Here is a 16,758-nt window from a genome sequence, read left to right on the forward strand (position 1 = left end):
TGCTTGCTGTTTGGGGTTTTAGGCTGGGTTTCTCTACAGCACTTTGAGATATCAGCTGATGTACGAAGGGCTATATAAATACATTTGATTTGATTTGAATAGGTCAATTATAAGCTCTATGGTTTTCCCTTCCTCAGTAAAAATAAAGACAGTTTCTCGTTCAGTGGCTGGGAGCCACTTAAAGGAATGGATAGTCAAAAAGTTTCAATTCTCAACAACAACAATAACAGTTACCATATCAGTTATATAGAGTTCCAGGCAGTTACAATATTCATAAGGATGAGTCATGGACAGTAAACTATACCATAGATATGGAAGGAATAACAATAACAGTTACCATATCAGTTATATAGAGTTCCAGACAGTTACAATATTCATAAGGATGAGTCATGGACAGTAAACTATTCCATAGATATGGAAGGAATAACAATAACAGTCACTTTATTCGTAAAGTCAAGTTATTTTCCTGCAGGTGAGGAGGACTCGTTAATGTGTAGCCCGTCTGGCTCAGAGGGACAATACTTCCTGATCACAAGTTGGCTGACGTTGACCCATGACCTCCACCACACAGAGCCCTGTGGCACTGCCAGTTTCAGCCTGCTACAGGATTTTGAGCTGTTCTGTTTATCTTTCAGGGCTCTAGAGTCATCTCACCTTTGACCCAAAACTAAGGTGTATAACGAGTTTCAATAGAGGGTTTGAATTGCAAATATTGCATCACTTTCAATATGACTAATCCTGAATGAAACACCTTACTGTGTTTCATTCAATATGACTTCCAGCCTGTGAAGAGCTATAGCCCACTTTACAGGAATCCCACAACCCACCACAAAGTCCATCAGTAGGAAAAGTGAACAACTCATCGTGACAGAGAGAAGATGCTCTGTATACCACAGTTGTGGTGATGTCATGTTCATACATTGAATCTAAAACTGTCATGGCAACGAGACCAGAGTTAAGAAGGAAAGAGACACATTGGTGTTGATCCACAGCAACACTGAGATTGGAGTTTGGAGATTAAACAAGTGCACTGTAGGACCATAGCCTTTCTCTCTGTTCAGGTGATTCTAGTATCAACCCTCTAAGACCCTCAAACCGACCACTTCTACCACTTCATAAAGGGCTTAGTGTCCTAGTTCAGGATACATATCCAAGAACACAAAACAGCAAAACAACAAGAGGGGGAAAACCTACAGGAGAGAATGTTAATTCCATTGTACTGACTCACTTCCATTGTACTGACTCAGGAGAGAATGTTAATTCCTTTGTACTGACTCACTTGTCTGTTCAGGGAAATGGGCTGACTTCTAAAGGACTGCAGCTCAGTCAGAACTCTGCATTCCTACTCTCTCTTTAAATGGTTGACTTTGCTGCTGTTATGGAGTGGTGGAATTACGCAACACAGCCCCTCCCACCCCTCCCTCCCTCCCTCCCTCCCCTGATATTAATGACACAACTATCTCAGGCTCTCAGGCAGGAGGCAGTCTCCTGCGCTCACTCTCCTGCAGGCTGCTCTCTCACGCTGCTCTCGCTCTCTCTGACTGCGTAGCTGAGAAACACACACTCACTCACTCACTCACTGACACGCACACACACTCAGTCAAAACACACACCATGAGGCTGTTCGTGCTGTGTGTTGTGGCCTCCACCACTCTTCTGCTGGCAGTCCCATGGAGCTCCGCAGCAGAGCCAGGAGACAGAGCCCAGAGATGGGATAAGGTTCAGGATAAGGCTGCTACAGGAGAGGTTTCAGGGGGCTGCAATGTGAGGATGAAGCCTTCTGGCCAGTGTGGAGAAGAGGACGACTGCCCCTACCAGATCACCCTGCCTCCACTGACCATCCAGCTGCCCAAGCAGTTCAGGATGCTGGAGAAGACCATGAAGGAGCTGCAGAGCCTGAAGGAGACAGTGAACCGGCTGAAGAGGGACTGTCAGGAGTGCCGGCAGCAGGCTGACCAGAGCCTGCAGAGGGACAGCGGGGAGGCAGCAGGGGGTCCCGCTACGGGACCAGGGTTTCTGGAAATACAGTCTAGCACCAGTAAGGAGGAACGAGGAGACGGGGGAACCAACACAGGGCCTGATGGGGATGGCATTGGCACCGGTTCTGGTACTGGCAAAGGCACCGTCTCTACCGGCGGTTCTGTGTTTGAGATGCAGGTGAAGATGAACAAGATGTCCAACAGCCTGCGTAACGCACGGGGACAGATCACGGCTCTGCAGGGCCGTCTAGAGGAACTAAGCCTGATCAACATGAGGAACGTGGAGGCCATCGTGGACAGCAAGGTGGAGAACATCACTGGAGTGATCAACAAGCTCAGTAACAACTGTAACCACCAGTGTGCCGTCCAGCCCTCTCCTCAGTGTACGTCTATTAACTCTCTTTCATTAACCAAATAGGTTCTCGACAATTTGACAGGAAAATTCTGTATAACCTTTAAGGGATTTACAAAACGCTCTGTTATTACTAAACTATCATTTTTCTGTAAAGTGCAGAACTTCCCTCAGTGTGAGTGTTATTGAAAATAGCCCCCCCTGTTCTCTTATAGAAGCTCCTCTAGTCTCGTGTTATTGCTAACCTATTGTTCTCCTCTAAGCATCAGCCAGACAGACTTATTATAAAACCAGGCTTTCACGCACTGCATGCAGTACTGTACAGTATGCCAGCCCTCTGTACTGAGTGTGAGTACTCTGCTGTATCAGTACTGTACAGTATGCCAGCCCTCTGTACTGAGTGTGAGTACTCTGCTGTATCAGTACTGTACAGTATGCCAGCCCTCTGTACTGAGTGTGAGTACTCTGCTGTATCAGTACTGTACAGTATGCCAGCCCTCTGTACTGAGTGTGAGTACTCTGCTGTATCAGTACTGTACAGTATGCCAGCCCTCTGTACAGAGTGTGAGTACTCTGCTGTATCAGTACTGTACAGTATGCCAGCCCTCTGTACTGAGTGTGAGTACTCTGCTGTATCAGTACTGTACAGTATGCCAGCCCTCTGTACTGAGTGTGAGTACTCTGCTGTATCAGTACTGTACAGTATGCCAGCCCTCTGTACTGAGTGTGAGTACTCTGCTGTATCAGTACTGTACAGTATGCCAGCCCTCTGTACTGAGTGTGAGTACTCTGCTGTATCAGTACTGTACAGTATGCCAGCCATCTGTACAGTGTGAGTACTCTGATGTATCAGTACTGTACAGTATGACAGCCCTCTGTACAGAGTGTGAGTACTCTGCTGTATCAGTACTGTACAGTATGCCAGCCCTCTGTACTGAGTGTGAGTACTCTGCTGTATCAGTACTGTACAGTATGCCAGCCCTCTGTACTGAGTGTGAGCACTCTGCTGTATCAGTACTGTACAGTATGCCAGCCCTCTGTACTGAGTGTGAGTACTCTGCTGTATCAGTACTGTACAGTATGCCAGCCCTCTGTACAGGGTGTGAGTACTCTGCTGTATCAGTACTGTACAGTATGCCAGCCCTCTGTACTGAGTGTGAGTACTCTGCTGTATCAGTACTGTACAGTATGCCAGCCCTCTGTACTGAGTGTGAGTACTCTGCTGTATCAGTACTGTACAGTATGCCAGCCCTCTGTACTGAGTGTGAGTACTCTGCTGTATCAGTACTGTACAGTATGCCAGCCATCTGTACAGTGTGAGTACTCTGCTGTATCAGTACTGTACAGTATGACAGCCCTCTGTACAGACTGTGAGTACTCTGCTGTATCAGTACTGTACAGTATGCCAGCCCTCTGTACTGAGTGTGAGTACTCTGCTGTATCAGTACTGTACAGTATGCCAGCCCTCTGTACAGGGTGTGAGTACTCTGCTGTATCAGTACTGTACAGTATGCCAGCCCTCTGTACTGAGTGTGAGTACTCTGCCGTATCAAAAGGAGAGTTGCAGGTTTAACTCCAGATCATCACACTTTCTTTATGCACGGTCCTAAACTAACACTGCTACTGTACCAGGGAATTACATTGTTTCATCACACTTTATCTTTCAAAACTCATTGGGATAATCTGAGTGTGAGAGATTCTGATATTTTGACTGTGAGATATTCTGATAATCTGAGTGTGAGATATTCAGATAATCTGAGTGTGAGATATTCTGATAATCTGAGTGTGGGATATTCTGATAACTGATATTTTGAGTGTGTGTTACACAGTGTTAACGTGCGGTCATTTCAGTGTGAACATTGGGACGGTGTTAACGTGCGGTCATTTCAGTGTGAACATTGGGACAGTGTTAACGTGCGGTCATTTCAGTGTGAACATTGGGACGGTGTTAACGTGCGGTCATTTCAGTGTGAACATTGGGACAGTGTTAACGTGCGGTCATTTCAGTGTGAACATTGGGACGGTGTTAACGTGCGGTCATTTCAGTGTGAACATTGGGACGGTGTTAACGTGCGGTCATTTCAGTGTGAACATTGGGACAGTGTTAACGTGCGGTCATTTCAGCGTGAACATTGGGACAGTGTTAACATGCGGTCATGGTGTAAACAGCTACCTCCTTTATTACACTTGCCAACAAGATGATGCAATGTGTTGCATTCCGACAGTTGGTCATGGTGAGATCAGAACACTATGTAGAAGTACTTGTCTTAGATTAATCTGTCATGTTTCGTATAAGAGCTCTGCAAATGACTCTGGATAGCTTGACAAGATAATGTCAGAAGTGATTCATGTAAAGATTATGGAGAAACAGGCAATATAAAGTGTTTCCAGTAAGAGTGGGGAGCATCCAGTATCAAAGTGCAGTAGTGCTTGTGTGTTCTGTTGTTGACACAGCCTTCTTTCTACTGGCCACGTTTCTATCTTGATATGGGAAACTCTCTGTCGGCTCAACGACAACAGAACGTCAGCAGTCAGACATCTCACAATCTCAGCTCTGTAACGGATCATTAAGCCCTAATTCACAGTTAAACTAAACAGTGTGCTTCCTATCTCTGATTGGATTTGAAGGTGTTCGCGGACATACATCGAGGGAGTCGACCTTCGGATCATTTAACTGAATCATGTCCTCGATTCATTTATAAACACTTTTAAGCTTCATCTAATGTCCCAAGCCTTGTTCTGTAGGAATTAAAGGAACTGTTTGCCTGTAATGTGAGAATGCACAAGCTTTTCACTGGGACGATGTTACTTCCAGATGAGGGTTTTATGTCTCTGCATACTTCCTTGATAATACAGCTGCTCTTCTGTTGCTGTCAATCCCCTTTATCAGTCTGCATGGCTGTCTGTCCATCTGTCTGACGGACTGTTATATTTGGGTCAGTCACAGCCTGGCGCCCATATTCTGAGAACCACTAATACTATCACATATGGGCAGACTTTGATAGGAGTACTGCCCACAGGGGGGAGATACAGAGACACACACACACTCACACACACGCACAAACAGCCTGCTCTGTCCTCTTCTGTGCTCTGCTAACTCAACTCCTCTCTCATGCTTCCTAGGCTCCTATCCTGAGCAGTCGACTGGCGTCACTTTCCAAAACTCAGGGTCTCTAAGCTCCAAAAGTGTCTGTCAGGATGCATTATCATCACACACACAGAGTGGGGACTGGCAGGCTCTCCAGCAGCCTTGGTTAATCCCATTTGACACGTTCCCACGTTTTGACAAGGCTGTCCTCCCCTTATATGAAAACAGTGACACCGTGGCTCAACTCGCTCAGTCAGCTCTGGGGCTGAAAGTCAGGAACATTCTGGGGCTGAAAGTCAGGAACATTCCATGCAATGGCTGCTGGGTTGTGAGAGGCTTGTGCTTTGAGGGAAACAGTGTTTTCTTTACTCCTCGGACACTGACCGTTGCCTCTCTCTCCCTCCCCCTGCCCTGTCTCTCTCTCTCTCTCCCTCCCCCTGCCCTGTCTCTCTCTGTCTCTCTCTCCCTTCCCCTGCCCTGTCTCTCTCTGTCTCTCTCCCTCCCCCTGCCCTGTCTCTCTCTCTCTCTCTCCCTCCCCCTGCCCTGTCTCTCTCTCACAACAGTCATCATCGCTCCCAAGGACTGCTCTGACTACAACATGCTAAAGGAGAGGAGGAACGGCGTCTACCAGGTCACGCCAGACCCCAGGAACGGCACGTTCCAGGTCTACTGCGACATGGAGTCGTTCGGCGGCGGCTGGACCCTGGTGCAGCAGCGCCTCAATGGCACCGTCAGCTTCAACCGCTCCTGGGCTGAGTACAAGGTTAATAAACCCATTTGACAAAACTCTGTGACAGACCGTGGTCAGTAACATTCCATGTAATGGCCTGCTGGCCTGTGAGAATCAGGGAAAACATGAGGCTGTGTCCCAAATGTCACCCTATTCCCTATATAGTGCACTACCTTTGACCAGGCACTATGTAGGGAATAGGGTGCCATTTGGGACAGATTTGACTCCTCTGACACAGACCTTTACATTTTTCTCTCTCTCTCCCCCTGCCCTTGCCCTCTCTCTCTCTCTGTCTCTCTATCTCTCTCTCCCTGCCCTTGCCCTCTCTCTCTCTCTGTCTCTCTCTCTCTCTCTCCCTGCCATTGCCCTCTCTCTCTCTGTCTCTCTCTCTCTAGGGGGGATTTGGTGACCCCCGGGGAGAGTTCTGGTTGGGCAACGACCGCATCCACCTCCTGACCAAGGCCAAGGACATGGTTCTGCGCATCGAACTGGAGGACTTCCAAGGGGTGCGGGAGTATGCCAAGTTCGACCAGTTCTACGTAGCCAACGAATTCCTGAGGTATCGCCTCTCCATCAGCGGGTACAGTGGCACGGCCGGCAACGCGCTGCACATGAACCAGCACTTCAACCACGACCAGAAGTTCTTCACCACGCCAGACAGGGACAACGACATGTACCCGTCAGGGAACTGCGGCGCGTACTACAGCTCTGGCTGGTGGTTTGACGCCTGCATGTCAGCCAATCTCAATGGGAAATACTACCACAAGAGATACAAGGGCGTGAGGAACGGCATCTTCTGGGGAACATGGCACAACATGTCTAGTGAAGCATACCCCACCAACTACAGGCAGGCCTTCAAGACGGTCAAAATGATGATACGGCCAAAGAACTACGCTCCGTAAAGGAAAGAGGCATGAGAACGGAAACGACCGGAAAGATCAGAAATACTTTTTTCTTCTTGACTTTCTGCTCCTTTGACCTTTCTGCCTCCCACTGTCAAGTTTAACCACATGGTTCAGAGACAGTCTGAGACACCTGGGTTCCCGGGAATAAAACAGCAATGAAATCTTCAAAAGGTTGGAAAAGTCTCCACCGAAGACAAACGTATGATATCACAGTCATAGGAAATGTCTGGCTATCGGTCAAACAACATACTATGGACCATGTGCCACTGAACTAACAACAGCAACAAAATGGAGTCAGATATGTTTGCTTTCTGCAGAATAATTACATTGGTTGACTGCAGGCACTGCAACTGTTTCCAGACATCTGTATTCCATTGTCTGTATAATACTGCCACCTAGCGTTATGTCATTGCATTGCATCCTCATCTAGACAGGCTAAGCAGCATGGAAACTAAAGGCCCCAAGTTCAAGGAGGAAATGTACAGTATTTATTTTTGAAAGTATGATTGATAGCTTTTACATAACTAATATATGGACTGTATGTTCATGCAGTACACAGTGATTGCCTAAGATGAGTAGCCCAAAAAGTATTGTACTCGGAATAAAAAGCATTGTATTGGGGTTGAGAAGTTGATCACAGAGAAGTTTAAAACTAAAAGATGGAGTATTTCGACTTGTATGAAAAGGTTTAAAGTGTAGGTATATTTGAATAGAATAATTGATTATGTAGCTTGATGTATAGAACTGTATGTACACTAGACGTTTTTTCGTTCACCTTCTATTGTCCTATTTAAAAAAGTATTTACTTTTTATATAAAAACATGAATAAACTTTTTACAGATTTGCACCGAGTACTGAATGTTTTGTTATCCATATCCCGCATGAAACACAGCAGGCAAATAGCCCTGACCCAGCCTATATCTGTCAACCATCAGCAGGCATATAGCCCTGACCCAGCCTATATCTGTCAACCATCAGCAGGCAAATAGCCCTGACCCAGCCTATATCTGTCAACCATCAGCAGGCAAATAGACCTGACCCAGCCTATATCTGTCAACCATCAACAGGCAAATAGACCTGACCCAGCCTATATCTGCCAACCATCAGCAGGCAAATAGACGTGACCCAGCCTATATCTGCCAACCATCAACTGGCAAATAGCCCTGACCCAGCCTATATCTGTCAACCATCAGCAGGCAAATAGACCTGACCCAGCCTATATCTGTCAACCATCAACAGGCAAATAGACCTGACCCAGCCTATATCTGTCAACCATCAGCAGGCAAATAGACCTGACCCAGCCTATATCTGTCAACCATCAACAGGCAAATAGACCTGACCCAGCCTATATCTGCCAACCATCAGCAGGCAAATAGACGTGACCCAGCCTATATCTGTCAACCATCAGCAGTCAAATAGACCTGACCCAGCCTATATCTGCCAACCATCAGCAGGCAAATAGCCCTGACCCAGCCTATATCTGTCAACCATCAGCAGGCAAATAGACCTGACCCAGCCTATATCTGTCAACCATCAACAGGCAAAAAGCCCTGACCTAGCCTATATCTGTCAACCATCAGCAGGCAAATAGACCTGACCCAGCCTATATCTGTCAACCATCAGCAGGCAAATAGCTCTGACCTAGCCTATATCTGTCAATCATCAGCCCGCAAATAGCCCTGACCCAGCCTATATCTGTCAACCATCAGCAGGCAAATAGACCTGACCCAGCCTATATCTGCCAACCATCAACAGGCAAATAGCCCTGACCCAGCCTATATCTGTCAACCATCAGCAGGCAAATAGACCTGACCCAGCCTATATCTGTCAACCATCAGCAGGCAAATAGACCTGACCCAGCCTATATCTGTCAACCATCAGCAGGCAAATAGACCTGACCCAGCCTATATCTGCCAACCATCAGCAGGCAAATAGACCTGACCCAGCCTATATCTGTCAACCATCAGCAGGCAAATAGACCTGACCCAGCCTATATCTGTCAACCATCAGCAGGCAAATAGACCTGACCCAGCCTATATCTGTCAACCATCAGCAGGCAAATAGCCCTGACCCAGCCTATATCTGTCAACCATCAACAGGCAAATAGACCTGACCCAGCCTATATCTGTCAACCATCAGCAGGCAAATAGACCTGACCCAGCCTATATCTGTCAACCATCAGCAGGCAAATAGACCTGACCCAGCCTATATCTGCCAACCATCAGCAGGCAAATAGACCTGACCCAGCCTATATCTGTCAACCATCAGCAGGCAAATAGACCTGACCCAGCCTATATCTGTCAACCATCAGCAGGCAAATAGACCTGACCCAGCATATATCTGCCAACCATCAGCAGGCAAATAGACCTGACCCAGCCTATATCTGTCAACCATCAGCAGGCAAATAGCCCTGACCCAGCCTATATCTGTCAACCATCAGCAGGCAAATAGCCCTGACCCAGCCTATATCTGTCAACCATCAGCAGGCAAATAGACCTGACCCAGCCTATATCTGTCAACCATCAGCAGGCAAATAGACCTGACCCAGCCTATATCTGCCAACCATCAGCAGGCAAATAGCCCTGACCCAGCCTATATCTGTCAACCATCAGCAGGCAAATAGACCTGACCCAGCCTATATCTGCAAACCATCAGCAGGCAAATAGACCTGACCTAGCCTATATCTGTCAACCATCAGCAGGCAAATAGACCTGACCCAGCCTATATCTGTCAACCATCAGCAGGCAAATAGACCTGACCCAGCCTATATCTGCCAACCATCAGCAGGCAAATAGCCCTGACCCAGCCTATATCTGCCAACCATCAACAGGCAAATAGCCCTGACCCAGCCTATATCTGTCAACCATCAGCAGGCAAATATACCTGACCTAGCCTATATGTTTTATTCATTTTCCCTTCATAAGGGTTCAGGATTGGCTGTTTTATTCATTTTCCCTTCATAAGGGTTCAGGATTGGCTGATGTTTTATTCATTTTCCCTTCATAAGGGTTCAGGATTGGCTGATGTTTTATTCATTTTCCCTTCATAAGGGTTCAGGATTGGCTGATGTTTTATTCATTTTCCCTTCATAAGGGTTCAGGATTGGCTGATGTTTTATTCATTTTCCCTTCATAAGGGTTCAGGATTGGCTGATGTTTTATTCATTTTTCCCTTCATAAGGGTTCAGGATTGGCTGATGTTTTATTCATTTTCCCTTCATAAGGGTTCAGGATTGGCTGATGTTTTATTCATTTTCCCTTCATAAGGGTTCAGGATTGGCTGATGTTTTATTCATTTTCCCTTCATAAGGGTTCAGGATTGGCTGATGTTTTTTTAGTATTTACTATTTATTAGGATCCCCAATTACTTGTTGCCGAGGCAACAGCTACTCTTCCTGGGGTCCAAACAGGAAACAACACAACAAATCAAAGTCATAATATACATAAATATAAATAGCACTACATTTACATTACAATTTAGCCATTCAGCAGACGCTCCCATCCAGAGAAACCCACAGCTAGTGCATTTACCTGGAGATAGACAGGCGAGACAAACACAAACTGTATCACAGTGGTATCCCAACCACCTATCACATACATAATACAATACACAATACAATACATAACACAATACATAATACAATATATAATACAATATATAATACACTACATAACACAATACATAATACAATACACAATACAATACATAATACAATACATAATACAATATATAATACAATACATAATACAATACACAATACAATACATAATACAATATATAATACAATACATAATACAATACATAATACAATATATAATACAATATATAATACAATACACAATACAATATATAATACAATATATAATACAATATAATACAATATATAATACAATACATAATACAATATATAATACAATACACAATACAATACATAATACAACATATAATACAATACAATACATAATACAATACAATACATAATGCAATATATATAATACAATACATAATGCAATATATAATACAATACATAATACAATACATAATACAATACATAATACAACATATAATACAATACAATACATAATACAATACAATACATAATGCAATATATATAATACAATACATAATACAATACATAATACAACATATAATACAATACAATATATAATACAATACAGTATATAATACATTAGATAATACAATACATAATACAATATATAATACAATATATAATACAATACAATATATAATACAATGCATAATACAATATAATACAATATATAATACAATACATAATACAATATATAATACAATACACAATACAATACATAATACAATACACAATACAATACATAATACAATATATAATACAATACATAATACAATATATAATACAATATATAATACAATACATAATACAATACACAATACAATACATATTACAATACACAATACAATACATAATACAGTACATAATACAATACACAATACAATAGACATTACAATGCATATTACAATACACAATACAATACATATTACAATGCATATTACAATACACAATACAATACATATTACAATACACAATACAATACATATTACAATACATATTACAATACATATTACAATACATATTACAATACATAATACAATACACAATACAATACATATTACAATACATATTACAATGCATATTACAATGCAAAATGCATCAAAATATCAGTCTGTCTTCACAGTCCGTGTCATGCCGTAAAGTGTTATCTGTGGTGGCAGAGAGTTCCATGTAGTCATGGCTCTATTTAATATTGTGTGTTTCCCAGCCTCTGTTCTGGACCTGGGGACTGTGAAGAGACCTCTGGTTTCAACTGGTCATGGTGACAGAGTTCTAGCAACTATGGTGTATGAATAACTAGGTCAGCCCAGTAGGGGTCAGCTCGGCTCGGTTTGTCTCAGTAGCGTGAAAAGAGTATGTGTTACCTGGTCTAAGCACTGGAAGGCTGGGCTGGCAGAGACGTGAGTGGGGCCCAGGGCCAGGCTCTCCTCCTGTAGGGCAGCATCAGGAGCCAGGGCTGATAAAGGAGTAGTCTCCTCCTCACCTCCTCCACTGGGTGGGTTGGTCTGCTCCCCAGCTTGGCTCATGGTGGCCCTGTCACACACACGCAGACAGACAGACACGCACGCAGACAGACACGAAGATAGAGACAGCAGACAGACACGCTGACAGACACACACGACAGACGGAGACCGCAGACAGACAGACAGACAGACAGACAGACAGACAGACAGACAGACAGACAGAGACAGCAGACAGCCAGAGACAGCCGACCGACAGCGACAGCAGACAAACAGAGACAGCAGACAGACAGCCAGAGACAGCAGACAAGACAGCCAGAGACAGCAGACAGACAGAGACAGCAGACAAGACAGCCAGAGACAGCAGACAGACAGAGACAGCAGACAGACAGCAGACAGACAGAGACAGCAGACAGACAGAGACAGCAGGGAGAAGATAGCAGACAGACAGAGACAGCAGACAGACAGCAGACAGACAGAGACAACAGACAGACAGAGACAGCAGGGAGAAGATAGCAGACAGACAGAGACAGCAGACAGACAGAGACAGCAGACAGCAGACAAGAGACAGCAGACATACACCCAGAGACAGCAGACAGACACCCAGAGACAGCAGACAGACGGAGACAGCAGACAGACAGAGACAGCAGACAGACAGAGACAGCAGGGAGAAGATAGCAGACAGACAGAGACAGCAGACAGACAGAGACAGTAGGGAGAAGATAGCAGACAGACAGAGACAGCAGACAGACAGCAGACAGACAGGATTAGTAAGCATTTTCATGATCTTCTAAAGAAGAAGAGCACTAGACAATTTCGTAACTACTAGTCATTTACAAGATTATTTTACATTTATTGGCTTTGCAAAGTATTTGCAGAAATATACAAAATCTTAGCCTTGTGTATTCTATCCACTCTACATTACACTGATGAAAGACAGACTGCTGCAACCCTCATAGCCTCCAGCTCCAGTCTTTGACCTAGAATTGTGTCCCAAATGGCACCCTATTCCCTATAGTGTAGTACATTTGATGAGGCCCCATATGGGACGCATTGGTCCTGGTCAAACGTAGTCCACTATAGGGAATAGGGTGCCATTTGGGACACAGCTCAGTGTTCTGGAACCTACAGAAAATACTAAACCCAGCTGCTTTGCTGGACCCCTCTAAACCATGGCTGCTGGCCCAGTGGGCCTCTTACAGTAAGTATAGTCACTATCCTCTCCAGACTTACTTCCCACTGAGCACAGGCGTCAGCTCAATGTCTAGTTTTGATTAACATTTGGTTGAGTGTCAACTAACGTGAATCAACACATTTTTGCCGAATTGTTAGGCCTAATAAGTATACAATAAATACTGGTAGAAAGGCTATTGAACCCGTTTCAACTGGAGACTAGGCCTGTGTTCAGGGCTCCAAATGAACCTTTTCCAATCCTAACTCCCTTTTCTAGACGCGCACCACTGTGTGTTCATTTGCAAGGTGCAATGTCAATGATCATTGTTCTCTATCTGTGATATACCGTTACCGGCTGGAGGGCATTGGATTTAGATGATACGAATGAATCATTTTAGCCCAACAGGACCGAAAAATTCGCTTCCTACTCAAAACTGCTAAAGTTAACTACTAGTTACAACTATTTGACCAGCCTCGTGTAAACTAACTGGGGAAAGAAGAAATAGCTATAGGTACCTAACGTTAACTGTTACAATTACACTCTGTTATTCTTACCTGTAACAGTCCCTTTATTCACCTGTGACTCCAAGTTTGTCAAAATAATGATCCAGCATTATGCCATAAAAGTTAGCTCTGGGAGGTAGAGCTATTTGTAAATGTTGTTGTCAGCTAGCTAGCTAAACAACAAAATGCTTCAGTAAATCTCAGCCTCTCTGTTTTGTTGAATGCCTTGAAAACGTTGCCATAACAACGACATCCCAACATCCTTTTCAGCAAGACTGAAAAAACATTTTTTAAACTTTTAAAAACAGCAAAGAGGCAATAAGACACGTTAAATACGAGCTATATTTGAATTATTGAATTAAAACAGTGCACGCACTGTGTTTTTTTGTCGATTAGAAAAAAGTATTGATCCTATTGACTCGCATGCTTGCAGGCGCAAACAGACAGCTAAATTCCAGCAGAGGGCGCCAAGTATTCATTATCATGAGTACAGAGAATGTTCTCTACAAGCTGAGCTGTGGTAACCTTTGTGTCCTGCAGTCCGCAGAGCAGGGCAAATAAATCGTGTAGTGAGAGCATCATCAAGGTCTGCTCGTCATTTGAACCAAGCCAACCAACCCCTGTCCTGGAGGCATCCTCTGTAGGAGGCATATACATACACAGGAAATAACTCTAAGGATTGTTATGGATTGCACCAAGAACTGTTGAGTCTGGAGAGTTTAGGTCCAGACAATGGGTTTTTGTGAGATATATATATATATATATATATATATATATATAAAGATGTTTATTTACTCTGAAGCAATTTCATTTGAACACTCTGGAGTTGAGGCCAGGGCCTGTATTCAGAGAGCGTCTCAGAGTAGGACTCCTGATCTAGGATCAGATCCCCCTGTCTATATAATCATATTCATTATGATCTAAAAGGCAACATTTATCCTAGGTCAGTACTCCTACACCGTGACTCTTTATGAGGACAGGCCCAGAACAGCTGAAGAGTTCCCTTCTCTCCATTGTCACATGGTGACATCATCCTCTCAGTTCAGGAGAAACTGGAAAAACATTTAAGATCATTGTTCTTCCCCCTGGATCCAAATATAGTCTTGATTCCTCTCCTTGTTTTATATGTCATCTATGCAAATTCATCTGGGTCCATTCACTGTTCTTCAATCTTAAATCACATAGAAAAGATTCATAACAGCCTTCTGGTTCAACACATCAAAATGTTTGTGAAACACTCCAGATGGTGCTTGTGGTGTGTGTGTGTGTTGTGTGTGTGTGTTGTGTGTTGTGTGATGTGTGTGTGTGTGTGGTGTGTGTGTGTGTTGTGTGTTGTGTGTTGTGTGTGTGTGTGTTGTGTGTTGTGTGTGTGTGTGTTGTGTGTTGTGTGTGTGTGTGTTTTGTGTGTGTGTGTGTGTGTGTGTGTGTGTGTGTGTGTGTGTGTGTGTGTGTGTTTTGTGTGTGTGTGTGTGTTAAAGGGGTAGTAGGATTTGGTAGGTCCCGTGAAGCAGGATTCTCATTTTGGGAGAGACTTTTATAGTGGCCCTGTACTGAACATAAATGTTCATAGATAGACTTCATCCTCTGTCCTGTGACTACTGTAGTAGGTTCTTTGAGACAGTATCAGATGGTTGACCTTTGGCTCAGATGTTGAGGTTTTTCACGGTCCATTTATAGTTCATAAGAACGTTGTATCTCATGAATCACTGATCTGGTCGTTTGTGGTCCAGTAGAGGGTTCGCTCCCAGCATTGACCTTAACTTCCATCACATTTCTGGACTGATTTCTGGAACCTGCCCAGGTTTTTGTTTTCTATAACAATATGCCCTTCAAGAGAATTATCATTTTGGCAAGTAAAACAAGTTCATGCACTTCTCAGAAATTATTTTTAGATTTGTGTTTAACTCAGAATTTCAAAAGCATGAGGGCATGCAGCTAAATTAGGACAGAGGATTTAGCTATCTGTTCACAATTAACCAGGTTTGTTTTCCTTATCAATTCACATTCCATCATGGTAAACTGTCAACAATAGTACTTCATTGAGTTATGTTTGTTACTAACTCCTAATAATGTAGCAGCACAGGAAAACAACGTTCTGTGCTGTAATCAGTAAACACAACAGGTAAACAATAGCCATTAAAGATGAGGGAATGTGCACCATTTCATACAGACATATTTAGCTTAATCTTCTGAGTAGGTTTTCAGTCTAACTTTGGTTTTAGTGTCCTCCTTAGTAGTCAGTGAAGTCACACACACTTGTTTCTTCTGAGTGCAATAGTAAAGTGTGTTTTCTTCTCATGACTTCCAGAGAGCACTCTGTTTCTAGTAGGTCTAATATTTGTTCTTAGAATAGTGCCGAACAGGGCTTGTTCTTAGAATAGTTCTGAACAGGGCTTGTTCTTAGAATAGTGCCGAACAGGGCTTGTTCTTAGAATAGTGTTGAACAGGGCTTGTTCTTAGAATAGTGCTGAACAGGGCTTGTTCTTAGAATAGTGCTGAACAGGGCTTGTTCTTAGAATAGTGCTGAACAGGGCTTGTTCTTAGAATAGTGCTGAACAGGGCTTGTTTTTAGAATAGTGCTGAACAGGGCTTGTTCTTAGAATAGTGCTGAACAGGGCTTGTTCTTAGAATAGTGCTGAACAGAGCTTGTTCTTAGAATAGTGCTGAACAGGGCTTGTTCTTAGAATAGTGCCGAACAGGGCTTGTTCTTAGAATAGTGCTGAACAGGGCTTGTTCTTAGAATAGTGCTGAACAGGGCTTGTTCTTAGAATAGTGCTGAACAGGGCTTGTTCTTAGAATAGTGCTGAACAGGGCTTGTTCTTAGAATAGTGCTGAACAGGGCTTGTTCACAGAATAGTGCTGAACAGGGCTTGTTCTTAGAATAGTGCTGAACAGGGCTTGTTCTTAGAATAGTGCTGAACAGGGCTTGTTCACAGAATAGTGCTGAACAGGGCTTG

General features: G+C 43.7%; 2 protein-coding genes across 4 annotated transcripts in view; one reads left to right on the forward strand and one right to left on the reverse strand.

Moving 5' to 3' along the window:
• The window catches only part of LOC110531911 (coiled-coil domain-containing protein 146-like), a 66,903-nt gene extending 52,882 nt beyond the window's left edge, over nucleotides 1–14,021 (reverse strand). For 2 of the 3 annotated variants that reach the window (XM_036956862.1, XM_036956860.1), the window contains exons 1-2: nucleotides 13,853–14,021; nucleotides 12,029–12,268 (exon numbers count right to left, since the gene is read on the reverse strand). In XM_036956862.1, coding sequence (XP_036812757.1) covers nucleotides 12,029–12,190 — 162 coding nt within the window. In that variant the 5' untranslated portion in view covers nucleotides 12,191–12,268; nucleotides 13,853–14,021. The remainder of the gene's footprint in view (nucleotides 1–12,028; nucleotides 12,269–13,852) is intronic. The other variant, XM_036956861.1, reaches the window with a different exon arrangement.
• On the forward strand, nucleotides 1,494–7,898 carry LOC118942876 (fibroleukin-like). Its single transcript, XM_036956863.1, has 3 exons — nucleotides 1,494–2,362; nucleotides 5,983–6,182; nucleotides 6,545–7,898. The coding sequence occupies exons 1-3, from the start codon at nucleotides 1,615–1,617 to the stop codon at nucleotides 7,049–7,051; spliced, it is 1,455 nt and encodes a 484-aa protein (XP_036812758.1). The 5' UTR covers nucleotides 1,494–1,614; the 3' UTR covers nucleotides 7,052–7,898.
• Nucleotides 14,022–16,758: the final 2,737 nt, after the last annotated feature.

This window comes from Oncorhynchus mykiss, chromosome 21, assembly GCF_013265735.2.
Source record: "Oncorhynchus mykiss isolate Arlee chromosome 21, USDA_OmykA_1.1, whole genome shotgun sequence".
Classification (NCBI taxonomy): Eukaryota; Metazoa; Chordata; class Actinopteri; order Salmoniformes; family Salmonidae; genus Oncorhynchus; species Oncorhynchus mykiss.